This window comes from Epinephelus fuscoguttatus, linkage group LG10 (assembly GCF_011397635.1).
Source record: "Epinephelus fuscoguttatus linkage group LG10, E.fuscoguttatus.final_Chr_v1".
Taxonomy (NCBI): domain Eukaryota; kingdom Metazoa; phylum Chordata; class Actinopteri; order Perciformes; family Serranidae; genus Epinephelus; species Epinephelus fuscoguttatus.
Genome location: NC_064761.1, coordinates 13,794,347 through 13,821,464, shown reverse-complemented (window position 1 = coordinate 13,821,464; position 27,118 = coordinate 13,794,347). Strand labels below are relative to the sequence as shown.

The 27,118-nt window shown below is 40.9% G+C and overlaps 2 protein-coding genes across 2 annotated transcripts; both read left to right on the top strand.

Annotated features, from left to right (window-relative positions):
• Nucleotides 1–902: 902 nt before the first annotated feature.
• On the top strand, nucleotides 903–16,525 carry LOC125896460 (leucine-rich repeat-containing protein 24-like). Its single transcript, XM_049589063.1, has 8 exons — nucleotides 903–1,280; nucleotides 5,319–5,503; nucleotides 5,653–5,739; nucleotides 6,624–6,815; nucleotides 6,935–7,103; nucleotides 7,647–7,909; nucleotides 10,422–10,997; nucleotides 14,358–16,525. Exons 2-8 carry the CDS (start codon nucleotides 5,336–5,338, stop codon nucleotides 14,766–14,768), a joined length of 1,866 nt encoding a protein of 621 aa, XP_049445020.1. The 5' UTR covers nucleotides 903–1,280; nucleotides 5,319–5,335; the 3' UTR covers nucleotides 14,769–16,525.
• Nucleotides 16,526–21,104: 4,579 nt separating this feature from the next.
• On the top strand, nucleotides 21,105–25,792 carry ahsg1 (alpha-2-HS-glycoprotein 1). The gene is made up of 7 exons (XM_049589071.1): nucleotides 21,105–21,337; nucleotides 21,900–22,010; nucleotides 22,191–22,275; nucleotides 23,389–23,558; nucleotides 23,852–23,968; nucleotides 25,008–25,085; nucleotides 25,202–25,792. The coding sequence occupies exons 1-7, from the start codon at nucleotides 21,140–21,142 to the stop codon at nucleotides 25,637–25,639; spliced, it is 1,197 nt and encodes a 398-aa protein (XP_049445028.1). The 5' UTR covers nucleotides 21,105–21,139; the 3' UTR covers nucleotides 25,640–25,792.
• The last annotated feature ends 1,326 nt before the right edge of the window (nucleotides 25,793–27,118 follow it).

Here is a 27,118-nt window from a genome sequence, read left to right as displayed (position 1 = left end):
ATACTGTGTTGGTGACTCTAATCTTGGGTGTCCACCTTGAAGCTGTGCCAGATTTATAGATATCCTGTGTTGTCTGGTTGAAGATGTGTGTGAAGCAGCCAGAATACTAATAATTTTAGAATACACAGCTTCATTGTAGCAGCATTTAAAGTATTGTCAGCTGTCATGACTTCAAATGACTCTGGACAGACATGGATGTAAACTGAAACTGCAACTTGACTGGTTCGTGAAGGCATACAATGGCAAGGTGTGTCAAAAACTAATCTCAACTTTTTGGAGACCCTAAGTCAAATATATAAATACATGAAATACTCAGAAAACAAATAAAGGCATGGCAGCACATGAACAGGCACTTAGTACAAGATCAATAGGCTGGACTTAAAATAAAAAAGCGAGCTTTAAGTATTTTTAAAATGTATGTGATTATTTCACAATTTCGTGACAAAACTGTGTATGTTATTTGTATTTCTTCTAATTATTATTTTTCTCCTAATGTCTTATTTATTTATTTAGCACTGACACTTTCAGTTTCTATAACTGGGGATTATCTTATTAGCTTTTTTGGGGGCAGTCAGTCGCATCAAGTTCACATTATTTAGCCACGCAGAAACTAAAATAGCTACCATGACAAGCTTATTACAAAATAAAAATACATTATTATCAATATCTAGTGATGGATGCATTGATTTTATTACAGTTAGAATATGTCTGACTGCACAGCTGCAGTGTTTGGTTGAGGGTGTGACAGCAGCTGGCTCTTTAGTCACTGAATAGCAGCAGATATAGATGTGATATATTTTGTGATGAGGCTTTTATTGTGAATAACTGTGGGCGGAAGTGTCTGTCCTGATGCTGGCGGAGCCTGACTTGACTGTGGTCCTCAGGAGCAGCGGCGTGGACTAATTGGATGAGAGGGTGCACTGGGAGAGCCGAGTGAGTGAACAGCTGGATGCTGGATTTAACAGAGACGCCTGATCCGTTTCACCACGGTTAACACACCGTGCCGCAGATTGTCCCGTCCGGCCTGCCGTTGTTGTTTGAGGCTCCACCTGATCTCCTTCTGACTCCATCGGCTCCTCTGAGCGGAGGATGCGACGGGCCCGCGGTGCTCTGCGCACTGTGGAAACATCCATCAGCTGCTGTTCTGCTTTCAGGTGCCCGGAGCTGCATCCCCAGCAACGAAAATAAACCTGAATAATTAGGATCGTACAAGTCAGAGGGAATAAGAAGGCGTCGTGCAGGGCAGGCTGTCGGAGTCTCCTCCATCCTTTTTTACTGAGGTATGAAACAAGAATAAAACGTCGTTGGAAATATTCCTCTTGATGTGTGTGTACAGATGCATCTGAAAGGCTGTTGTTCTGCTGTTTGTGTTTCCTGCCCTGAGATCATGTATGTACAGATGGGCATGTTCAAAGCTGGGATCAGATATCATTTACTGTTATTGTCTGTTGTGGGCTCATCTGTCAAGGTGGCCTGTAGCACCGCTGGACAGTCAGCTGCTCCAGCTCTCAGGATGACATGACTACAGTACTGCATTTTAACTGAGATCCAAACACACATGGCTTTATTGTGCTGCATGTTCATATCAGTCAGTGCCAGTGATGGCTGTGTTTAACATATTCTACCTGCAGGGCTGCACCTAGCCTTTACAGGGCCCTGCCCAGAATTAGATTCTTTAAACATTTGAGGAACTATAAATTAATGCCAAAAATATAAATAATGTAGAAACACAGAATAAGATAAGCAAAAATTAGCAGATGATCCCAAACATCAGAGTTAATATTTGCAATAATTACATTAGTTAACTCCAAATTCAAAAGACATTAAAACTGCATACACTCAATAGCCACTTTATTAGGTAGCTACACCTGTGCAATCTATTGCAATTCAATACAACTACTCTGCCAAAAAATTCTACCTTTGTGCCTTTATTCTGCTATAAATATTTTATAGAGCAGTGGTGTTGTAGGCTACTGGACTACATTATATTGAAAGGTGATTCTAATTTTGTGTCTTAATTATTTACATACATCGAGGAGCAGAATATTAGGAACTCAGTCTAGTACACCACTGCCCCTAACTATAACGTCAGTACTATAACAATAAATAAATAAAAAACATTAAAAGACATGATAAAAGTAGAGTTTGTGGCAATGCTGTTGGGTTGCATTAGACTGTGCAGGTGTACCTAATAAAGTGGTCACTGTATTTGGCATGCAGATAAATTAGCAAAATAAGAAAACTAAAATGAGTAGAAATAAAGCAATAATAAATTTAAAAGAATTTATAAAATGATATATATTTTTTTAATTTTTTAATTTCATATTTATTGATTTTTTTTAAATTATTCAATTTACAAAACACCTAATTTCTCTCATAGTCTGTCCATTTATCCTAGCATTGCACATGTGTCCTTGCTTTAGTCCTCAGGTGAAAGGTCAGTTTTTCCATTTTTCCATTGAAAATAGTTCCTCTGCCAGTGTAAGGATTTTGAACAGACAAGTGTCTTTCTCATAAATATTATCCTCAGGTATTAATCCTGGGTACACAATTCGTGGCTCCCTTGGGGTCTTGTGACCTAAAACTCTGTCAAGAATCAGAATGATCCCATCCCAGAATGTTTGTAGTTTTATACGTGACCAGAATATATATGTGTGGTAGGCATTCACCTGCCCATAGAGTGTCCAGCAGTGCTGTTTTTTACCTGATTGTTTGTATTTTGTATATGGTGTGATAAAAAAATCAAATTATATCCTTCCAGCCAAATTCTCTCCATCTTTTAGAGCTGGTGGAAGTTTGCTGCGTGCTACAGATGGAATGCCACTCATCTCCTGACAGATTAATATTCAGCTCTGCTTCCCATTTCGATTACACATACAAAGTATTCCTTCCATTTCATTTTTGTAAACTCTTAAGCAATTTGGAGACTATTTTGGAGGGCGTAAGTTTGTATGCACCTGTCAATACTTGTATCACATCTTTACCTTCTTTTTTTTTCAAATGAGACCTTTCCTTTGTTTCTGCTGTTGTGATTCAGGAATGTTTTAGTGCTTTTATGATTAATGGCACAGTATTTCATATTACTCATTGAGCTTTATGTTTTATTTGTAGGCGGCATCCTGTTTAGAGCTACTGCTGCGCATCAGTCAGACTTTAGACATAACTGAAAGTAATCAAATGTCATTGATTTGTTGAAAGGATGCCGTAGGTTTGAGCACTGACTTGAATCAAATAATAACAGCCCCTATAGAGAAATGTGTCTCAGGCAGTCAGCAGCAGAACCCTTTAGTGAGAGACGCTGTGCAGGCGTCCAACTCCAAAAGAAACAAAGAAAAGGCCTTGGTGACGAAAGTCAGTACCTCTTGGCATGGATGGTTCCTATGGTGACAGTGATTCAATGAGATTCATTTGGATATTCACTGAGATGAATATCCAGAAGAGCTTTAACTTGTAGTGGTGTGTCATCAATACCTGGATTGTTACAATGGGTGCATTCCTCTTTAAAGACATAATCCTCTGTGGAGCTGCTGTTACACACACTTCACTTCGAGCTTGATAGGATTCATTCTTTCACAGACAGGGAGGAATTTTCTGTACCCTGATACTAAAATCTCACTGCACGGTTTACCGAGCTTGAGCCCTGTCAGATCTGTGTGTGTATTGTCTAAGGGTTTCCAGACAGAGCTATATTTTACATGTATTTAAAAAAGACTTAAGTATATGCAAATATGTTCAAAGTAACGAACCAGATCTGTGAACCTTTGTGTTAATTTAAATCCCATTAAGGGAGAAATTAGTGAATATATGACAGGATGACATTTGCCCTCTGACAAAGTGAAACTGTCTCAGTTATTTAGTCAATGATGATTTCAACATGGACACAATGCTGCTGTAGTCTTATACCTGACATGAACAGATCCACAGTGTAGAGCACCTACAGTCATTTAAATCCGGTTTCTCTTCTCGTGCAAACATTTGATTGATTTTCACATCACTGCTCCTGATAAGACTGTATGAACATAAGTGTGTGGTTTCGAAGGGCTCCTTCCAATTTTTTGATTTCTGCTGGATCTCATAAAATACTCTTCACTGAGTCTTGGCTGCATTTCACTCTGGTCTCCCTGAGCAGGCACAAAACATTTCCACTGAAAACAGGTTTGATTTCAGCCGGGAAGAAAATGTCAGCATGAATGTACATTTTTCTGCAAATGTAACATTTATGTGTCAATACGTGTCATATCAACACTTGTGTTTTGGTGTTTTTTAGCAAGACATTGCAGCATTTCTAGCTCAGATAGTGCTGCCAAATTTGGGTATTTTAAGCCCAAACATGATCTTTCCCTAACCTAAATCAAGTTGTTCTTTTGCCATAGTCACACATTAACCACAGCGATTTGGTTGTTGATATTTTGACTCATTAATAACCTTGACATAACCTTGCACACTGTAAAGATAAATGGTTTAAACCTAATGTTCTTCCTGGGCAGAATAAGCTTCTGAAAAAGGACTGTGCAGAAAAGCTGGACAGCAGCTGAATGCAAACAGACAGCATGTTTCCATTAATTCAACAAACACTCTGGCAGAACACCAGCATTTAGTCAAAGGTGCAGAGTCAGCCTGTGTATAACAGCAGTGCTAATGAGAGTTTCAACTGAGACATTTATGTCAGCCTTTTCACTAAAAGTTTCCGTACACTTTTGCAAAACAAAGCAAAAAGCAACATTAGGGTTGCTTCACCCAAATGTTACCTTTACCTCAAGAGGTATTTATCCAGTCAGATAGCTTTGACGACGTTTTTGTGCAGATTTCCATTGACATGAGTCAGTTCCACGAGCTAAACAAAGTTTGTATTGTCCAGTATTCAGAATATTATCATAGAAACATAGCGGAACATTGCTGATAAGGCTCCCTCCTATATTATATACTGCACTGAGATGGAGTTGTACGGCTCAAGACTTCAAAGGTAACTCAAATTTGCTGTTTGCAAACATGTGCCTGTGGGTTCAAACACAGACAACTTGTTCAGGGAGATCTATAGTTATTATTTAAGTGGTTTTTCTAAGTATGGATATATTGAGTAGTCAAAACAACTCATACAATGGATAGTTGTCAAGCTATGTTTTTGTAGGAGGGACTGGCTGTTTCCTCTCTAAGCTGCTACACTCATGATTTCATGATCACATGCGCAGTCTTGTCTTTGGATCAACCACTCTGCTTGTTCTTTAGCCTCAATCAGTGAAAATGCCTGAGCTCAGTTTTTAATGCACAGCGTTGATTGTGACTGACCTGTGTGTTCGCTGTTCTCTCCTCATCCTCAGTCCCGTCTGTTGGTGTGATGGCTGTGTTTTTGGTGCTTCTTCTCTCCGTGCTCCTCCTGTCCCTCCACACTCCTTGTCGAGCATCTCCTTCCTGCCCTGTGAGCTGTCGCTGCTACAGCCTCACCGTGGAGTGTGGCTCCACCGGCCTGAGGGACATCCCCAAACACGTTCCTCCATCCACACAGGTAGCATCATGGAAGAACCAGGACATTACTGCATATCACTCTTGATTGATACTAGAATTAAAGACCCAATAACATACAGTCATAATTCTTGGAAACATTCACTGATACTGCCCAAAACTCTCCCTTCATCTTGTCTTCTCTTGCTCCAGACCATCTTCCTCCAGGACAACGTGATTGGTCAGATTCGTCGACAGGACCTCACTATGCTGAGGCACCTGCACTACTTGTATCTGCAGGTAACACACACATATACATACACACACCAACATGTTTGGATATAAAGAATTGGTTCTAAATTGACTAATGAATTGTTACTGATTCCTTAAAAGTTTGGACCAACTGTCACCAGTTAAACCATGTATGCATTTATATATTGTATTTATTATATATTATGTATTCACAAGGGTGACTCAGTCACAGATAACACAGTGTAATTATGGCCAAAAAAGTGTTTCAATGCAACAGAGGAAGTTTCTCTGACATGACAAAGTGTTTGATGCAGCAAGTGATCCATAAGCATGCAGCATGCTTGATGTCTCACATACAGAATGTCCCTGAATCAGCTAATAATAGGGCGTAATAATATTGATATCATTTAGAATATTTATTTATCTGTCTTAATTAACAATATAATCTAAAAATATGCCGAGAATTAAGTTGTAATATTATAATATTAGTATACCGTGAACCAAAAATGTTATTATTTTGGGAAATTAATATTTTAAAAATACCCCAAAAACAAAAAAAACCCATATGCTTACTCAAGGTGTTACCGAGTGAAATAAAATAAAATAAAATAAAAACATATTAGCAGTTAATTGCATTGATCACCAGTAAGACCATATATTATAACATTATAACACTTAATTAACACTCAGTCCAGGCAGCCCGTTCTGCAAAGCCTGTGTACCCACTAGTTCACAGTGGGTGAAAAATATATACTAAGCACAATATAACAAATTAAAATGTCTGTTCAGACAGGAAATGAACAAAACAGAAGAAACAGCACCATTTTAATATAGTTCAAAATCAGTATCAGCAGTAGAAGCTGCAGTTCCTGGACAATAACAAGCGGTGAAGGTTTTTGTTTGGTCACCCTCTCGTCTTCCTCTCCTTCTAGAACAACACAATCTCAGCAGTGGAGCCTGGATCTTTCCAGCACCAGGGACAGTTGCTGGAGCTGGCTCTGAACGGGAACCGGGTCCACCTGGTGACAGCTGACATGTTTCAGGGACTCGAACATCTCCGCATTCTTTACCTGGCGGGAAATGACATCACACGCCTGCAGGACTACACCTTCCGTGGCTTACAGGTAAGGCATGTTAGAGCACTTTAACACATCTCAACAAACTTAATATAGAGCTCAATTTTCTTGGTCCTTATATAAGGCTCCATAGATGATATGTATGCATTCCCTCTGTGTCTCTGCAGCGTCTGCAGGAGCTCCATCTGCAGCACAACAGTATAGAGATGTTAGCAGACCAGGCTCTAGTTGGTTTGACTTCTCTGGCTCTGCTGGACTTGAGCAGGAATAATCTTCACACCATCGGCCCTGCATCCCTGCGACCTCTGGTCAGCCTGCAGGTGCTGCGCATTACAGGTGAGACTGGATTACTGGCAGACATGTTGCCATCCTGAGGAACATTTGTCATATTTGTGTTTCTACGTTTCACAAAACTGCAAACTGTTGTTTTTGCATAATCACATACAGTATATTGAGTTAAGGAGCTAGTTACCACGGTAACCTCCGCATCCCACCAATTTAAGGGTTAAATTAAAGAAATGTGGTCCATATAAACTCAACCAGGCAGGCAGACTTCTCTGGACTGAACACTGGTTATGTAATCTTTTTAAAAATTAATGTTATGAATTAGATTATTTCACATTCCTCCTGCAGTTATTCCTGATGTAGTCAATGCATTTCTTTCTATTTGTATGGTTGCTTCCAAATCTTTAATCCAGTCAGTGCAGTTTCCTTGTTTTCTGAAAGTCAGTCCAAAACCAAAACCAACCCCTGTCAAATACATAAATATTTTCCCTATACCTTATACACACACCATTTTCTCATCACAAAACACTGTATTTTAGTACTCTGTAATGTCAAAGGGGTCAACCTAACCTCTTGTCCTCTTCTCTGCTCTAGACAACCCATGGCGCTGTGACTGTGCTCTCCACTGGCTGAGGAGCTGGATTGACGAGGAAGGCCAGCGTCTGCTCAGCTCTGCAGAGCGTCGACTGGTCTGTACTGAGCCGCCGCGTCTCTCCCACCTCAGCCTGGTGGAGGTACCCCTCAACAGCTTGGTGTGTATCCCTCCACTGGTGCAGCTGGAGCCCAGGAGGCTGGCTGTGCGCTTGGGAGAGAGCCTCAGGGTGTCCTGCCACGCCTCTGGTTACCCTCGGCCACAGGTAGGGGTACTTTAAGTGAATAAGAATAACTTCCAGCTGTTTCTGCAACACTGGTGTGCTTCGGCATCCAAAATAATCTAGCAGCAGTCTGTCGTCACCAAATGATTACTCACTCGCTTCGGAGTGATGGATGTGAAAGAACTCCTATATCAACTCACCTCAACTTTATTTATATAGCACATTTCATACAAATGTCCAGCCAAAAGAGCTTCACATGGCAGATATTCAGATATCAATCAAAGGCTAAAATATGCCAAACCCATTTATTAAATCAGATGATTTTGAACTGTGTTAGTTATGACTCCATCACTGTCACCAAATGAGTTCCAGATGGCTGGGTGACAAATGAAAGTAAAACCCAGCATAGTCTGTAGGTAAGATGCTACACCATGAGCCTCCAGAGCAGCTTTAGTGCTTCTCGTCATAGACTCTCTGTGGAGCTATACAGGAGGGATCAACAACTATCTCCCAAGAGATAATCCCTCATTAGGTGTTTAAGTGGCGGTGATAGAGAGCACTGTCTCACAGAATCCCCCACAGGTGATCAGCTGGGTTGAGATCTGGTGACTGTGAAGACCACAGCATAGGTAGAGATAGCGTTATTGTCACCGTAATCAAAAGTCCACATTTAGATCACATGATGACACCTGAGCCAGCTCCATTCACTTAAAAAAGACCTTGAAATGTGATTGAAAACTGAGTGGACTTTGAGCTTACAACATCTTTGTCATATGATGAAATCCAAATTTTTTTTTAAAAAAACTGAATCTATCACAGTCAGTCGTCATTAAGATGCAGCAAATATGCAGTTGTGTTGGAAATTAGTGATGTAGAAAGAAAATGTGGCCTTTAACAGCACCTGTTATTTCTGTGTGGGAAGATTTGATTGTGCTTCATTTTATGCATACTTTTAAATTGCAGAGAGGCTTCTCTAAATAGAAGAGAAATGTGTTTAACAGCAGCAGTTCCCTCTGTCAAGGTTCCATCTTCAGTTTATCAAAAACTCTACCATCCACTCTAAAGCAATAGTAAGAAAAGAAAAACACACTGCCTCTAGCCTTGCCTCCCTTCACCGGCTCCCTGCAGCTTTTAGAATTGATTTGAAGGTTCTGATGACAACTTCTGACGTCTCATGTGTTCACGCTCTCTGCTATTTCATACATGTTGATATGCCCATAAACCACAATGAAATCCTCGTATCCCTGAGCCAGGCATGGTGGGGTCATCTAGGGGGCCGGTTGCACCATGACTTTTTTAAGCTTCTTAAGTAGTGGTATCTTGGTACCAACCATGCTGGCATTGCTCGTTGGTAAGGGGGCTAAATAATGATCCAGAGTTAGGCTAAGTTTTGGCTATAGAACAACTGTCATAACCATTTTCAAAGGTGTCCCTCGAATTCTGAACTCAAAATGTTTAAATGAAAATGGGTTCCTCCCTAAGCTTGAGGAGCTTGTTCCCAGTAAAAGTTTTGTTCCTTACAATCAGTGTATTAAAACTGTTTATTTGTCTTTTTAAGGAAAAGAACCAGCCTGTTTAAAGTTCAATGAATTGCCGAATACATGTTGGTATTAGTCTATTAACATCAGATAAACAGACTTTATCCTGTGATTCCTTAATTCCTATATTGGCATAGCTTTCATTTAGTCTATAAACCCTATGAAGTTATGGCTCTTGGTTTTGGTGTGCCACCCCAAGACTTTGTGGGGGTGCCAGGGCCCCACCAGGTATCTCCTGACTGGTCCATAAACACCCATTTCTCTGCAGCCATCCACTTGGCTCCTTATCTATACTGAAGTACACCCATACAGCTTATTTTCACTTAAAGCATTCTGAATGCAAGCAGACTGTCAGTCTTTATAATATGAAGGACAAATCTTCCTTCCACTTTCTCTTGAGCTCTGTATGAGCTCATGCTGCGTCAAAATGTCGCTTTTTATTCTGCTCGAAGGCAGTTTTCACTTCACTTTCTGTGGAATGAAGTAGAGAATAGAGATTTTGAAGAGTAGGATGATTGCACAGTGCTCTGAGTGCAGAGCTAACTCTGCTCAGGATTGTTTCCAGTTCACAAAGATGGCTTTCAGTCGCTTGCTATGTTTGGAAAGTCTCACTGATTTTATACAGGTACTGTTTGCAAAATAGGTAGCCTTCAGATTTGTTAAGTTCATGACGATATTCATTTCTTCAGTTCTTAAACATGATCAGATCTCTCTCAGGTTTAGAGCAAGCAGTTTTGCCTCCTCAGAGACCCAACCTTGCCCCACTGAGCATCTTTATTTCAAATAGTGACTATCAATAGAGACTATACACAGTAAACACAGCTACCTGATGAGCCGAAGCTCTACTGTTCCTCTGTATTTCTACAATCCCACGCACTGCTCTCTTGCTACTAATTTAATGGCTCAGGTTTACGATCCCGAACATGTCCTCCCTCTGTCAGATTTTTTAAATTATTTATGCGATGTTAACCTTGTTAGCAAACCAACTGATCATAACACAATGAATGCCCTTCCAGGTGACCTGGAGGAAGGCGTCCCAGGGAAAAGTGGTGCTCTCTCCCAGAGGCTTGGTTCAGGAGCTAGGTGCTGCAGGAGGTGGAGTGGGTGGAGCAGAGGAGCCGTCAGGGGAAGGCAGAGTCAGTCTGCAGAAGAATGAGGGCGAGCGCTTTGACCCTGACACCGGCAGTGGCATGCTGTTCCTCAGTAATGTGACTGTGGCTCACGCAGGTTTCTATGAGTGTGAAGCCTGGAACGCAGGTGGCGTGGCCAGGGTGACCTTTCAGCTTGCCATCAACTCATCCACTTCCTCTTCCTCATCTTCCTCCTCCATCTGGGCCTCGTGGTCCCAAGTGTCCTCGCCATACTCGCCTGCTTGGCCCAGGCTGAGGAGCCATGGTCCTGCTATGGGCTCAGATGTGAGCCGGGAGCCGCTGTACGCTCTGGGCAGCATGGCCTTCAGCGCTCTGGGAGCTGCCACTCAGACTGCCATCGCTGTGGGCATCTCCCTGCTGGCTCTGACCGCTCTGCTGCTGGTCGCCATGATCTACAGCCGACATCATCAACGAGAGAAGGAAGCGGATGGAGCTGAGAAGGTGTGTGTCTTTTTGTCTGCACAAGAATAAATGGTGCATTTTTTGAATTAGCAACAAATAATGTTTATATGTCTGACCTGAAGAGGAACTGTTTGAGATGGATATGTATTTTGGAACAGCACACCAGCAGCACACCAAACAATTGTTTCCTGACATGATCATTTCTATATTAGACACCCCATGTGGCACTGAATTTGTGAAGAAAACTGTTTTTCCTGCATGCCTCCCAGCTGAGCGAAGAACCCAAAAATTGAGAAAATTCTTGAATTGAATTGAAGTAGGGCGGCACGGTGGTGTGGTGGTTAGCACTGTCACCTCACAGCAAGAGGGTTGCCGGTTCGATCCCGGGCATGGGAGCCCTTCTGTGCAGAGTTTGCATGTTCTCCCCATGTCAGCGTGGGTTCTCTCCGGGCACTCCGGCTTCCTCCCACAGTCCAAAGACATGCAGATTGGGGATTAGGTTAATTGATAACTCTAAATTGTCCGTAGGTGTGAATGTGAGTGTGAATGGTTGTTTGTCTCTATGTGTCAGCCCTGCGATAGTCTGGCGACCTGTCCAGGGTGTACCCTGCCTCTCGCCCGATGTCAACTGGGATAGGCTCCAGCCCCCCCGCAACCTGGTTAGCGGTTAGAAGATGAATGAATGAATTCAAAAGGGGACGATTATAACCAGAGCCAAACTACATCAAGACATCTGTTCACAAACTCTAACACAACTCCTGCAGTATAATCCAAGTCTTATATATTCAATTGAATGTTCGGTACTCCCCAAACAGACAGCCCTTTCCAATGGGCAACTGAGCTGAGAGTAAAATCTGCTCTCTTTAAAGTCGACTCCATTGACAAAAACAGTAATTTTACATGCTAAAAATGGGAGCTGCTGGTCTACTGCTGCCTCCATATGTCAATTTTTTGTGTCATCTTGTGAAGTTGCTGAATCTGAAGTCACCCTTTTAAACACCAAAGTCACACAAAACACAAACTACCAATTGAGGCAATGGTAGACCCGCAGCTCTTGTGTTCAGCTAGGTCAGCCATCAGAGATAAGTTTCACTTTTAGTTCAGTTCCCCATTGGAGAGGGCTGTCTGTTTGGGAAGTACTGAACATATGACTGGATAAATGAGACATGGATACAACTAAGTTGTGTGAGTGTTTGTAAATGGATGTTTTAATGTAGTTTTGCTGTTGTTAAGCGTGGTCCCCTATGACTTCAATTCATTAAGAATCTTCTCAGCATTAAGTAAGTGATTCATATAAGTGGTCATTTGGAGGTAAAATAATTCTGTAAATTAAAACTCTAAACCTCTCATTTGGAGCTAATGTATCTGACAATAAACTGTTGCGAAGTAGAAGTCCGTAAAGTAAAAAAAAAACTTACAGATTTCAAAAAACAATAAGTAATTTGGACCCTTTGGTAACATCTAATGGCAGCCAGTACAAACTACAACACCAGTCTGTGTGTGGCTGAATTCAAATGCCCACCCTATACATTTGCAGACTATTAAGTACATGAAACTTTATTTAGCACTTTTCAAAACCAAGGTTACAAAGTGATTCAGTTACAGAAACAAACAGAAAAAGGCAATAACAAGTAGTTGAATAATCATTTAAATCCAAGACGAATAAGGATTGTTAAAAGAATAAGAACAAATCAGAGCAAGGAGAGAATAATAAGCTCTTGTGATGTAAAACACTCAGCAGAGTGCTGACCTGACCCTCAGAGGGAGGATGCTCCACAACCTGGAGCCAGGACAGCGAAAGTAAGACAAAACCAGGAGCCCTTGCTTTGAAGGCTGTAGGGGCCTGATGCATCTGTACAGGATCAGAAGCTAACTGACAAATGGTGAGGCCAAGTTGTATCAGGGCTAAAAGTCAGAGTAAGTCTTGTTTATGCAGAATCTGTATGCAGCAGGACAAGGTTTTGGTATTGGAAGTGTTGTGGTTTCCAATTATAGTCCGTTTGTAGTCTGAGTACTATTGACCAATCAAGTTAGAGTGGCAGGCCCGAGTGGAGAGCGAAAGAAGCAGAACACTGTGGTTGAAATGCAATCTCAGAACGGCTCCCACGGCTATCGTCTGCCAACGATTTAGCTTTTTATTAGCTTTTTTAAAAAATGTTTGTATCTGTTTATAGAGATTAGCTGAAATGACTGGTGCACAGAAGCGAAAGCTTGGCCCAGATACCCAGTGGTTACACTAAAATCCTCAAAATATTGGCCATTGCCCTCAGAAGTTTATTGTTGTCAGACCAATAGTGGATGGGTTCCAAGATTGTGAGCAATAAATGATAAGCTGAACTGAAAATTAGACTCAGTATTTAACCTTGAGAAGTGCCACAGATTAGAGAAGCACAATCAGAAACTTTTTCAGCAGTGGATAAAAAAAAAATATGATGAGATGAATTGAGAAAAAAAACACTCAAGTGCTTTAACAGAGCACTTTAAGCCCTTGTCGATCTCTGTTCTGGGCTGCCAGGGGATAAAAAAGACAGGGAGACAGAATTCAAGACCAATAGTACAAGCTGAAGTGGTGAAAGCTGAATCTCGATAACGTTAAAGACAGTTTGCAGATTGGCCACAATCTCTGTTATTGTTGAGCCAGCACAATATGTCACTGTGTCGTCGACATATACAGTAAATGATATAATGATATTTCATATAATGGAAAATAACAGCGGACGTAACACAGAACCCTGGGGTACACCATTACAAATACTGTATGGTTAGTGAAATAACTTGATGTATGTATGCATTGCATGAACTTTTTACCACAAAACTCTTCATGGATTAGCACCTCCTGACTTGGCATTGCAATGTAATTCGAGCATCTTACCTCCAGAATCAAAATCAGTTTTGCCAAGTATTTGACAGAAGTATGTGTATAGCAGCAGTTCATCCATTTCATTGCTCAGAGAGCGGACATGCAGCAGATATATTGACAAGAGTGGAGTTTGAAATTCCTACTTTTGAAGTTCAGCTGCACTCCGGCACATTTCCCCAGTTGGTGTCTCTCACCAATCCCAGTGAGAGCTGCTGCACTTTCAACTAAAAGTTCTGCAAAACTTCTGGCTGGTGGAAAATAGGTGAAAAGTTTGACAAGTGAATTGTCAGATGTTCAGAAAATCCCCTCAGCTTAATGTAACCAGAGGGGGAGAGCTTAAACAAACAAATGAACAAAAACAGGAGTAGTCACAGAGAATGCTACACAGAGGCTGTCAACCATGGCGCCATCTTGCTACTCTGATTACACTCAAAATGTGTGCCATTCAGAACAGTTGTGAAAAATTAAAACCTCTAATTTATCTATGACATTGTATATGCTGTACCCTGAAAGTGATGAAGGTGAATTTTAACATGCAGGAGGAGAGCATCCTGTATGTGAATGACTACTCTGACGGCCCCACTACCTTTGCCCAGCTGGAGGAGTACCGTGACGAGCGTGGCCATGAGATGTACGTCCTCAACAGAGCCAAGCCTGTGTTGCCTCCAGCTCCACCCACAGCTGTCTCCACCACTAACCTGGGTTGCCCTGCTCCATCCGACACCTCCAGCCACACCCTCTCCTCGGGGCCAGGCCAGACCATGAGTCCCACTCTGGCCCCCAACAAAAAGCAGCAACAGCAGCAGGAGGGCGACATACGGACCATGAGGAGAATGGCAGGGGAGGGAGGGGAGGCCGAGCCTGTGATCACATCAGAGGCAGAGGGGATGTTTCTTAATCACACAGGCCTGTTCATGGACTCGCAGATCGCTTACGAGATCCACTGCTGAAGGGGGGAGAGTATCCATTGCAGCACAGAGGGTTTGTGTGTGAAGCAGTGGTTTACAGCAAAGCCTGACACATCTTATTTGAAAAAGGCCAAGGTCACTGCTGACAGTAGCGCTTATCACTGTGGAAGGATATACTTTATACAAGACTCATCCACAGTGAGGGACTCTCATTGGAGAAGGCTTACATACCTGGCACAGCTCACAGTCTGGTTTATTGAATCAATAGCGCTTGAGACTTCCCATGGACATACTGTGACCTTGCACGCCACAACAACAGTAATGAGTAGATTGATGGGTAGATTGCCATTCAGATAAAGACAATTTTAACTGGACTCAGGTTGAGCTGCACACAACTGAACTGTCCTGTACACAAACATCTGGGTCAGCATTTAACAGAGCTACTTTCATAACAGAAACCTTTCACCATCAGTGCTGTGCAAGAGTTAACATCTGTCCTCAAGAACTCTTATTGGTTATTTGGAGGGTGAGTATAACAAAAGGGGGAAATCATGGAATCTTTCATTTCATGAGCATGTAGTAACCCTAACGTGTTTTATAACTGTTGTTAATGTCTCGACATGTTTTAATTTAATCTCAGACTGTGCAGGCTGAAGGCAGTACAGCGAGGATGGGACAGCAACAGTTGAATTGTTGTATTTATTTAAAAATCTTGGGAACATGTTAAATCATTACAGAGAATTGATCTTAAAGGAAATTGCTGTTTACCTTCAATTTAAGTCGTAATCTTCCATCATGAAACTGTAACACAGCAGGGCTGTCGCAGCGGAAGGAATCAATGATCAGCACAGTAAACAATATTAAATATAATAACACAACTGAAACAGAATAAGAATCTGCATAAAGCAATATAACTTCAATATTAAAAGTGAGGCCAATATGAATTGTTTGGATTACTAAGTATCGCTGTGGCTCTGAGAGCTCAATGCATGCAAATAGTTAAACACATGCAAATTAAAAAACACATCTTTATCAATATGACAAAGCACGTACAGTGTGTTTTTGTATTGATTGTTTCAATGTGGTGTGTTTTCTCTACTTGCAGTGTGTTTAGCTCTCAGGGCCACTGTAATAGAAGTCTTATTAAAATAGTCAGCAACATGAGCTGTGTTACACAAACTATTAAGAATCAAAAATTCACTTTGAAACCAACTAAAAATTTGTGATGCAAGACAAACGAATGCCCACTGAGGTCTATCTGACTGAACTGTTGCACTTACAAATCACTGTGAGTGTAGATGATTTTTTCCAATAACAAGGCAGCAGGCATATGTTTCAGTCAAAATCACAAACACATCAGTGATTATAAAAATATTTATATTCTAAATGTGGCTCTTCCATTAACTTAAATGTACAACAAAGGAGTTTATGTCCCTGCCAGGCTCCTGTAGGAATGATGACTCGATTTTACTGGTAATCTCATTGGTCCCCAGACAGGCTGTAGATTTTGATCTGATTGTATGATTTTTGTTTTGTTTGTTTATTTCTCTCCTATTCTATTTGAACAGGACTTATTCACAACAAACTGGGATAAGCTCCAGCTTCTAGTGACCCTGAATAGGATAAGCGGTTACGGATACTGAATGAATTAATGAATAAAGTAATTAAACTATGTGCATATACCATATTTAACAAAAATATGTTTCATTTCCTTCGTATTTTTATGCCATATTCAGACAGACCATGAAAAAAGTGTCAAAACAATTGGAGTCAGTGCATTTCTTTTTATGTATGTGAAATTTCCCCATTATTAAAACCAGTTGTACAAAGAAAATAAAAAATCTTCGTCCATCTCATTGTTTTCAAAACAAAGAAAATGTATGTCTTCTTTTCATTTATGTGCTCAGTCCTCCTCCGTATATAATGTCCAGTGTCTGTCCAGAATATTTTTATGTAGATAGAATCCACATAAATCACAATAATTATTCAATATCCAGTCGAAATATTGGGTTCCAGTCTAAATATAAGATTAAGTCGACTGCATAACTAATGTTAGTTTACTGTAATTTAACCTGAGTTGCAGCTGTTGGTTAGCCATGAACAATATGTTTTGCACTCACTAGCTAGCCAGCTAATGATTAATATCAGTGTAGCTAATGCTAACAGCAGATTAGTGCTGATTAATATGCATTTTTAGCCAAAAGAAAGACATGACAGTGGTGTTACACAACTTGCTTACACACAATGTATGTATCTGGTCTTTAAAGTGCATGGAGAAATGAATGCTGTTTAGAACATGGGTTATTAGTGTGCTTCAGCCTCCTGTGGTCGAAATGAGTTCTCAAATTTTTGATGACTGAGTACAATTTTAGGGAGTCAGCATATCATTGAGGGCTGCACAGGAAACGTTAACATACTGACTTTTTATGAGATATGATGACATATTTTGAACACTTTTTAAATGACTATACTATGACTTTTTTATTACACACTATACTTTATTATAACATACTGTGACTTTTTTTATTACATACTTTTTTTTTTTTAACTTTTTGATGACATTTTACAAATTACTATTTGACTTTTCATGACATACTATTCCATGACTTTTTTATTACTTTTTGGGTCATATTTTATACCATACTGTACAATGCCTTTTTATATGATATACTATACTTTGACTTTTTCAGTACATTATTATGACTTTTTACTGACATACTTTTTATGATACTCTACTATGAACTTTTTATTAATTTTAAAAAAAAAGTTTTTATGATATACTCTGGCATAGTGTACTATGACTTTTTTATGGAACACTATTATATGATTCTTTTGATGACAAATGACATTTGGTTTTACTTTGTTGTTTCATATTATACTATGACTAACAATAATAATAAGAAGAATAACAATAATAATAATTATTATTGCAATTATTATTGCTATTACTATTATCATTATAATAATAATAATAATATCATAATTTTTTTAAGTTTTACAGTATGATAAAAAGTCATAATATAGTATGTCATAAAATGTAAAAAAACAGAAAGTCATAAAGTCATAGAAAGTCATAGTGCAGTAAGACAAAAAAGCCATAAAAAGTTATAGTATTTTTATTCATGTAAAAACTTTTTTACTGTATGACATTTAACTTAACGATGACTTTTTATGACCTACTTTTTTTTTTTACAAGAGTTTGGTTACACATGCAAAATCAAATGACTAGCAAAATGGACCCAGATAAGGCAGCTGCCAAAACCAACAACAAGAAGTCCTCAAAGGATGCCGTGGGTTCATGTCCCAGAAACACCTCCCATTTTGGACATTTTTCAGGGTCACTCACAGTTGACCTGTGTGTTTTGGACACCTGTGTCCAACCCTCCAGCACTCTTCAAGACAGCTCTAGTAAAATCTGTTTTTGCACAGTCCCTGCCTGCCTTCATAATTTAAATCATTGTATTCCTTCAGGTGAACATATACATAGTCTCTTTGTCATTTCAGACATGCTGGCTGGAAGTGTGATACAGATGCTGTTTGTTCTTCATGTTCAGTGTTGGCATTCTGTTGACATTATGTGCTTAATCTTTAATCCCTCACCCAGAAAAAACATACCAGCGTTTCTTGCTTATTTGGACATTTCAGAAATCAGATACCTGCGTAAGTGTGTGTGCACTGATGTTTAAGTGTTTGGGTTGGAGTGTGTTTGTGCAGGTTTGTGCTGAGTGTGGTACTCTGGCTCCATATGCATTTTTCTTTTATCAAGATGATGTTTCAGCACTCAGGCCTTCTTCAAGATCAACAATTACACTTAGACACAGGCACACTGATCTGTTACATAGTCACACAGCTGATAGTGATGCCATCAGCTCAATAGGAGTCAACTAGGAAGCCCATTTCTTAACCATCAAACTCCAACTGCTTTTAAGCTGCAGCTGCTGTTTCATCTCCTCTCATATAATTACAGTCAATCAGAACTTAATGTCTCATCAGATTGGACTGTGAGTGTAAAAACGGTCTCAAAAGCCCTACTTGGAGGATGTAGTCATGGTTGGGGTAAGTGGTCATGTTGTGTTCACATCACTTGGGAGGAAAGGTTGCGATGAGGCAGATTCCAGCACCATGAAAGTGTAAATTGCGTAATAAACAGCTGTACCTTGAACCTAACTAACTCCCAACAGGAGTTAAGTTCAAGGTAGCTGAGCCATGCATGACAGACAGTCACAATAGGAAAACAAGACCAAAGGTGCAAAGTCAGGCAAGCAAAACCTGCAAAAAAAAAGAAAAAAAGGGAGGGGACATATCTGATCCGAGGCAGTCAGAATAGTTAGAGGGAAGTAATAGCTCAGTATATGGGCTAGACAACTAAAACAAAATGCAGATAAGAACTGTGAATTAGCTGTAGCCATGACAAAATATCATCATTCTTCAACTTGTACCGCTGAAGTGTTGCACTCCAGCAATAATTGTGGATATTCTTCATAATGATGTATATTAGCTGCACAGCTTCACTGTGAAATATTATGAGCATGCTTGAACATCTTACCAGCTTTTGAAAGATTAACATCATCTCTTAAAACCCTTCACGGTCGTCACCCTCTCCTTCCTGATAAAAAGGAAAGCTCAGAAATGACTGTGTTTCTAAGGAAAGTTTAAAGGGCAAAATTCCCCTGCCAGGTCCTTAGAAAGCCTTCTGACTGGAACCATTAAACTAACATGGGATGTGCACAGCCCAGGACAGGGAGGCTCTGCAACAACTGATTAAAACCACTCACAACACTGTTGGTACCCATCGACTGAGCATCAGTGATATTAGGTGCCTGTGTAGAGTCCAAAAGGTATTTAAAGATAATACACACTCCAGTCACAGCCTGTTCATCCTGCTGCCGTCATGCAAGTGACACACCTCCACCTAATCCTCTTCACTCAGTTACATGGAACTCTCTGGTTTTGTACATTACCATAACTCTACCTTTTGCACTCCCCCTCATTTCCACAAAGTTTTCCATATACACTATAACACTACTATTGTCTGTCACATTCAGTTTGGTACAAAACAAGTATATATTAATGTTGTACATGAGCTTAATAGCTCAGCAGACTATAATTTGCAACAGAGATAAAAGATTCTGGGGCCGTATTCACACAGCTTTCGATTGCCAAGTGTTGCTCCCAGTGAAATTCCCCTTGGAGTTAAGATTAGGTCCTTGTAAAGTTATTCACTGAGCATCTTAGACCTTAACAGAGCTCCAACGGTGAAAAACTGTTAAGAGTAGGGAGGAGGTCTTTTAAGAGGCTTAAGAGTTTATTTAGCAGAGGAGAAAATGGTGGAAAGACACCATAATGCCAGAGATAAAATAATCTCAACACTAAGATATTTGGGTCTGTCTCAATCTTCCATCAGCAGAGTGATCACACAAACAATGGCAACACTTTAACAGTCAGCAGTTCATTTCATTTCCGGTGTCCACACCTTGCAGGCCTACAAAGGGCGTGTCTGCGACAACCAATCACATCTGTTAAAAGAATGCATCACACCTAGCAACAGGTCAACCACACCTCCTCTCGAAGGTAAAACTTTCTGTCCCTTCCTTACTCAGAGTAGCTCTGAGAACCTTTCTAAATCGCTCTTAAGCTAGGACTCCTAACTAAAAGTTTTAGGCTAAGTTGGGAGCACTCTGAGAGTTTCCTCAGAATGTTTGTGAACACGGCCCCCTGTGTTTTTCACCTATCAAAGTAGTACATTTTTTCTGCAGTCACCAAACCTTTGGCATGGTTTAAAAAAGACGAGACATACTTTAAGTTCCCTGTGTTGTTAGCAGTTAAAATAAAGACACAGTTCTGCAGCCATTGTAAAGTTTACCGTGCCTTTGCCTCTTGGTCCCATTGGCAGAAACCAACCTGAGGTCTGGATCTGTGGAGGTCTGAAATTGAGCAAGTCTCCTTTCAGCATTAGAATTTGGCATACAAATGCAATTAAAAGCAACAATGTCAAGAAAAATGTTTTGGCAGATTTTGAGATTTTAGTCTTGTCTAGTCTAGCCCCAAATGACTAAAGTGCACTTACATGAAGCATGTTCAACATGAATTATGAAGCTGTGATGCAGCAAACAATTCTTGTAATTAAACTTGTCTGTATCGTGAAAGAAAAAGGCTGACAGTATAAAAACTGTGTTTCAAAGGATGTTTTGAAATCTGTTGCTCTGTTCTGGTTAAAGTCTCTGTTTGTTCTATATCGTGGGCAGCTCTGTTGGTCTGTCCTCACCCCACCTACGATGCATCGCATTTATTATCATTTTATTTATCTCTCCACCTGTTTGACGGTCTCTCTCCCGCCCTCCCTCTCTAATCTGTTGTCCATGTCTATATAAAGTCCCTGGCTGCAGCTGTCTGCTGTATCTCTCCTCTGCACCATGGAGGGATTATCCATCCTGCTGCTGCTGGCCTCAGCAGTGCAGCTCTACAGTGCTGCTCCAGCTTTGGAGGCAGTGACATGCAACGAGGATGGCGGTGCCGCAGCTGCACGTCTGGCAACGCATCACATCGACGAGCACCATGATCACGGCTACAAGTTCAGACTCCTTGAAATTTTAGGCAACAAAATGGAAAAGGTATGGGAACCGGAAGTGAGCAGTAACTGTGCACATTTCTTCTACTAATGAGTCCAACTTTGATTTTATTATATATAATATATACATATATATAATAAAATGTATTATTGAAATATGTGATCAAATAAACAAAACAACTGTAAAAATCAGTGATCTGTGATGAACAAAAATGACCTTAAACATATCATGTGACATTTTTGTACTGCAGTCTCTTATTGTAACTTTTTTTTTCAGTTGCTATAATTCATCTGTAATAAGGTAACATCTGCCTTATAATATTGGACAAGGCAATGTAAAAAGGGGACAATAGCCCTTTCCCCAGCCTTACACCTGTAAAGTTTCATAACTGCATCTTACATGGTTGCAAGTTGTGATGCGGTGGCGTTGACAACAGCTCTCCACTAGCTTTCCACAGACAAACAGACATATAAACACCTGCAAAAACAAACACACAGATGCCTGTTTTGCCAAAGCAAGATACTGTTGAGGGTGGCATAGGGAAATTAAAAATGTCTTAACACCACAATAATTGAGATTTACACTCTTTCTCTGGTGTTCCCAGGTTGACGGAGGCTGTGACATTGAGCTGAATTTGAACCTTGGGGAGACGGTCTGCCACACTGTCAACCCCCAACACTTTGAGGACTGCGAGTACCGAGACCAGACAGCCGGGGTAAATGCCGAACAAATGTTTGCTTAATCCAGTTCCTCTTCTTCAGCCCTGTGTTACATTTACAGCATCTACACCATCTACAGCCAGATGGTGGACTTAGTGGTTTTGATTTCACTCTCCTGTAATGGAGATGTGAGGTATTTACAGGAAAATGTCATCTCTGTCTCTGTTTCTCTGTAGGCGGTGGGGGCTCACTGTAACGTATCGATGACTGTAAGGAACGGTGACGCCAAAGTCACCAAGTATGCTTGTGACACGCATAGAGGTGGGCTTCCCTGTCATGTATCCAACCCTGTTTCCAAACAGAACATTGATACTGGACAGTTTGGCAAAAACCCAGGAAGGGAAGAGGGGGGATGATGCACAGTGGAGGACTGCAAGCCGGAGTCAAACCCAGGCCGCTGCAGCAAGGACAGGGTCTTTGTACAAGTGCCTGCTCTAGCCACTCAGCCACCGACGCCCCCTTTTTAAAAAAAATTTAAAATTATTTTTTTGGCGAATGGCACCATTTTTAATTTAATGTGAGTTCTTCTTTGAACAAAGGAGAAGTTCTGAGGTGGCATTCTGAATCATTCGCAAGGGCCCCAGTGCAACCACACTACCTGCACTGTCTATACGCCCCTGATTCACACCAAATCAGGTGTTAGCCAGCCACAGGGCTGTGCAGCGGTGGGAGCGTCACCTCAGTGGCCCATTAGTGGGGGAGTACTACTTACATCAAGTGACGTTGATTTGGGTCTCTCCAAAAATGTATTCTCTTTCAACTTTTCGCTGCCAGCTGCTGCTTTTTCCCAGGCATTTTATCCTGCACCTCCCACCACTGCAGCCTAGATGCACTACCCACATTAAAATGAATGGAAGGACTGGTGTTTTTGTCGCAACGCCTGATCCAGAGTGAGCGCGCTTCACTTCTTCAATTAAAAAGAGTCAAATATGTTGCTATTTTTAAGGTACATTACATAATTAGGGTAGGAATTTGGCATAAACAGTAGATGTGGTCTTCAATAGCAGAACATTTACTCAAATATATTGGATTTATTTGGGTGATAGCACAGATTCATGTCTTTTGAGATCCCCTCCCTGGCGTGCCCCTGTCCAACAAAAAAGTTAAAGGCATACTTCATTTTTTTTGTTAGATGTTTAAATGTTTGCAACACATACCTTTAAAATGTCCTGGTATATGGTGAGTCGTGACTGTCTGCTGAGAGTGCTGTATTGTTGTATTTGAGTAGAGTTTAAGTAATACCATGTTGACGAACGATTCTGAGTGGACAGAAAGCTTTAAAATGCTAAACTGTCTTGTCTTGGATTGTTATTTACTACACTGTGGAAACATCAAAAAGCAGGCGCTCGTAATAATAACTCTCTCTCTGTGTAGAATTAAGTGACAGTGAGTTGATAATGACCTGCCCCGACTGTCCCGTGCTGATTGAACTTACCAGCCCTGAAGGTCTCATGTCTGTCAATCAAGCTGTGAAAAAATTCAACACAAACACCACCAACCAGCATGTGTACATCCTGCAGGAAGTGGGACGGCTAAGAACTGGGGTACAGAGAATCTCTCTTTAACACACACACACACACACACACACACACACACACACACACACACACACAGATGCATGCACGGCTCAGGCTTTACAATTTCTTCTTTTTTATTTTATCACATACAGAGGAGTTGAATATTTAAGCAGCTAAAATATAATCAAATGAATGTTTGTGTTTGTATTGCTCAGTAATGTATGTGTCCATATATGAAGATGTTTAAAATAACATCCTGCAGTAGAACATCTGTATGCCATCCTTTTATACCCTGCATCGTCTCTTTCCTCCCCTTTCAGTACGTCATGTCGGTGGGCATGTTCTACTATTCTGAGTTTGTTGTGGTGGAGACTCATTGCCCAAGGGACTCCAGAATCCTTCAAGACGCGTGCAAACCCCTCTGCCCTGACAGAGCTGTAAGTACAACTCATACCAACTCGTTCTCATTCCCAGGTCATCCAATATCAACGCTTTGTCACACCTCCTTGGTGTCTGATACTGACACACAGTGTACCGTTTAGCATCATAGCTGAAACACATTGTAACATAGTTAATGTTGTGACCATGTAACAATCATGATTAAGTTTGAACAACTACTCACTCGGTTCAGTTGTCTCACGAGCATTTCCTGTGTGTGTCTTCAACTGGTGAACCAAAACTTTAAGGATAAATCTGGTGTTATTCTGTATTTTCCTTACTGTCAAAAAATCCCATTAAAAAATAAATAAATCCGTAATTCTCAATACTCTCATGTTACTTACTCCCAACCCTGACTGTGGCAATCACCCCTGATCTCATCACCTCCTGCCTAAAACTGGCCCACATATGTAATATTTTATTTTGAAAAACTGTTCCACTCCAAACAGCTGGTCACTTTACTTTTTAGCAAACAGACAGGAGGAAATAGTGCATTTGTTGGGGACTATTTTCAGCAGTGGATTAATCCATATTTAGTGTGGCTGTTAGTATTTGGTGCAGCAGGACGGTGTTTGTGAGAGTGAGTCAAAATAAACAACAGTGTGTATGTTCATGGTAATGAAGGAACATGTCACCCGGTGCAACAATGCGGCTCACTGACACGTTTGCAATGGAGCTTTGTGGCACAGAGGAAGACGATATCAGGCTTAGTTAGTACATTCACTGTGGATTTGGGTCTGGGTCATCTTTGATTTTACATAGTTTATTGATGTTAATAAAATTCTAATACATAAAAAATTCGGGCAGCACAGTGGTGCAGTGGTTAGCATTGTCATCTCACAGCAAGAGAGTTCATCCTCCATCACATAGCTAGTTTTAAGGACTGCAGTCTGTACAGTAGAATGACCGCCCTGGATCAGAGCTGGGCAGTCTGTTGTGTTAAAGTTCGGTAACAATACGACTGCAACTGCGATGCTGAATTTTTCTGTCATATATTTTCCTACTTGATTTAATTGTCTCTCTTTTTTCCCTTTAAAGCATCATGCTCTCTGCCGTTCATCTTACTCAAGTAAAACATACAAGACCACATACGACTGTGATTTCTATCCCCCGAAGGTGAGTCCACCTTTTAAACATACACCATTCTTTACCCATAATTTGAAGGTGTGCAGTTACATGCAGATATACTATGACGACATATTAACTAACTCGGTTGGCTCTGCTCTGAACAGAACACTACTGCCCTTGGCCCTGGTGAGCAGGAGCCTGTATGCACATCTGAGCAGCCTGCTGTGCCCCCTGTGCTTGCTGGTCCTCACATGCCCCCTGGTGGTCGTCCCCCTCCCGGTCGTGGTCCCCCTCCCGATCATGGTCCCCCCCACGGTCACGGTCCCCCTCCCGGTCGTGGTCCCCCTCACGATCATGGTCCCCCCCACGGTCACGGTCACGGTCACGGTCCCCCTCCCGGTCGTGGTCCCCCTCACGATCATGGTCCCCCTCCACCTCACAGTGCCAGGACTAAAAGGTCCTTGGGCTTTCTTAGGCCCGCATTAGATTCCTACCACCCCTTGCACCCCAACCATCCCTGCCATGCTCCACCAGCCGACCCAGCTATCCACCCCATCTGCCCCTGGCCTCTTCCTGACCAACAACAAAACCCAAGAGCCTAGGACTGAGATACACACAACGCTTAAGGAACCATAAGTGTTTGTTCCTGACCAGAAGACTTGTAGAGCAGTCTCTAATGTATGTGAGAAATGCTTAAGACCTGGAAAACATGAAAAATAAACCATCACGGTGTCAGACTTTGTGATGCAAACTTCTTTTATTGACCTGCTGTGTGACTTCTATCTGCTCATACATTAGGCTTCCTTACAATCAATTCCTAAAACCCTAAACACAAATGCATAACTGCACACTCATCTTTACAAACTTTAACCTTCAATGTCAGAACCAAACCCTCCACTCATAACATAATAATCTTACATCTAAATCAAACTTTGCTGTCAGGCAACACAAGTTATGAAAAACACTGACTACATGACTGTTTGTTACACATTAGAGGGATCAATTTAAAACACTGCTACCAAAATGTTTACAATAGCTTTTCTGAGATATAATTAGGAACTTTGTTGAATTACAGCACTGCCAACCCAGATAACCCTTTCAGAATCAGCCCAGTGAGATTATTATTTCAAGTAATACTGCGGTGACACTCAACTTGCTTTGCCTGGGGGCCACTTTTGCAAAAGGACAGGAAGCCAGGGGCCAATCACAGCAGCTCCACACTGGTCAGGTGTATGCAGGGGCGTTTCTAGGATCTAAGGACATTCAGGGCTTAGCAAGTGCCTCTGTCCAACCTGGTTGCACTCCCATCTTGTCAATTACCGACATCTGGTCAATAGCCTGTTGGCGTCAGTCACTACTGCACAGAGGTACCCTTTAGTGGCAGTATAAGACAACCCAGGTAGTGGCATTTGTTAACGCTTCAGGAAACTACAGTAGTGTAAAGAGCACTGGGCAGGTGTGTCATTAAGGTGGATTGGTCAAACAAACTCTGGACTTTCACCCAGGAGCCTGCTGTTCATTTCCAGTGTGAAATCAAAGAAAATCAGAGGTGTTTAATTAACGATGTTGGGTGCTAGTATGTTGAGCATGCTATGCTAATGACGCACAATGTTTCTTTCTAAACCTAACCCCATGCTTTTTTTGCCTAAACCTAAGGAAGTAAACATAAAAACAAAGTTTTTCATTTACATTTATTTTGATTAAGACTACATTTTAACAAGCAGAAACGGCACTTTCCTGTAAAAACATTTAACATACAAACATACATATATATAAATAAATATGTATATATATATATATATATATATATATACATACATACAGTATATGCGTGATATTGTGACGGGCCATTAATGAAACATCAATAATCGACAAGTTGAGCATGAGAATGTGTCGCTCTGTCTGGTGATCCAGGGGAATCCTCCCCTGGCACTTATTTTGATAAACAATCTCTATTTTGATGCTTTTATTTATTGCACGCTAGCACCTTATATTATTTTCTTAGTGTGACTTATTTTCATTGTGAATTAGAAAATGATTGGAGGACCACCTGGCGCTCTATCAATTAAATGAAGCCCACA

Bases quoted from the DNA above. Each gene is read 5' to 3' on its own strand.
- LOC125896460 (XM_049589063.1), top strand. From the start codon at position 5,336: ATGGCTGTGTTTTTGGTGCTTCTTCTCTCCGTGCTCCTCCTGTCCCTC. The intron at 5,504-5,652 runs GTAGCATCATGG...CTCTTGCTCCAG, and splicing joins ACGTTCCTCCATCCACACAG to ACCATCTTCCTCCAGGACAA. The intron at 6,816-6,934 runs GTAAGGCATGTT...GTGTCTCTGCAG, and splicing joins ACACCTTCCGTGGCTTACAG to CGTCTGCAGGAGCTCCATCT.
- ahsg1 (XM_049589071.1), top strand. From the start codon at position 21,140: ATGGAGGGATTATCCATCCTGCTGCTGCTGGCCTCAGCAGTGCAGCTC. The intron at 22,011-22,190 runs GTAAATGCCGAA...GTTTCTCTGTAG, and splicing joins ACCGAGACCAGACAGCCGGG to GCGGTGGGGGCTCACTGTAA. The intron at 22,276-23,388 runs GTGGGCTTCCCT...CTCTCTGTGTAG, and splicing joins TGCTTGTGACACGCATAGAG to AATTAAGTGACAGTGAGTTG.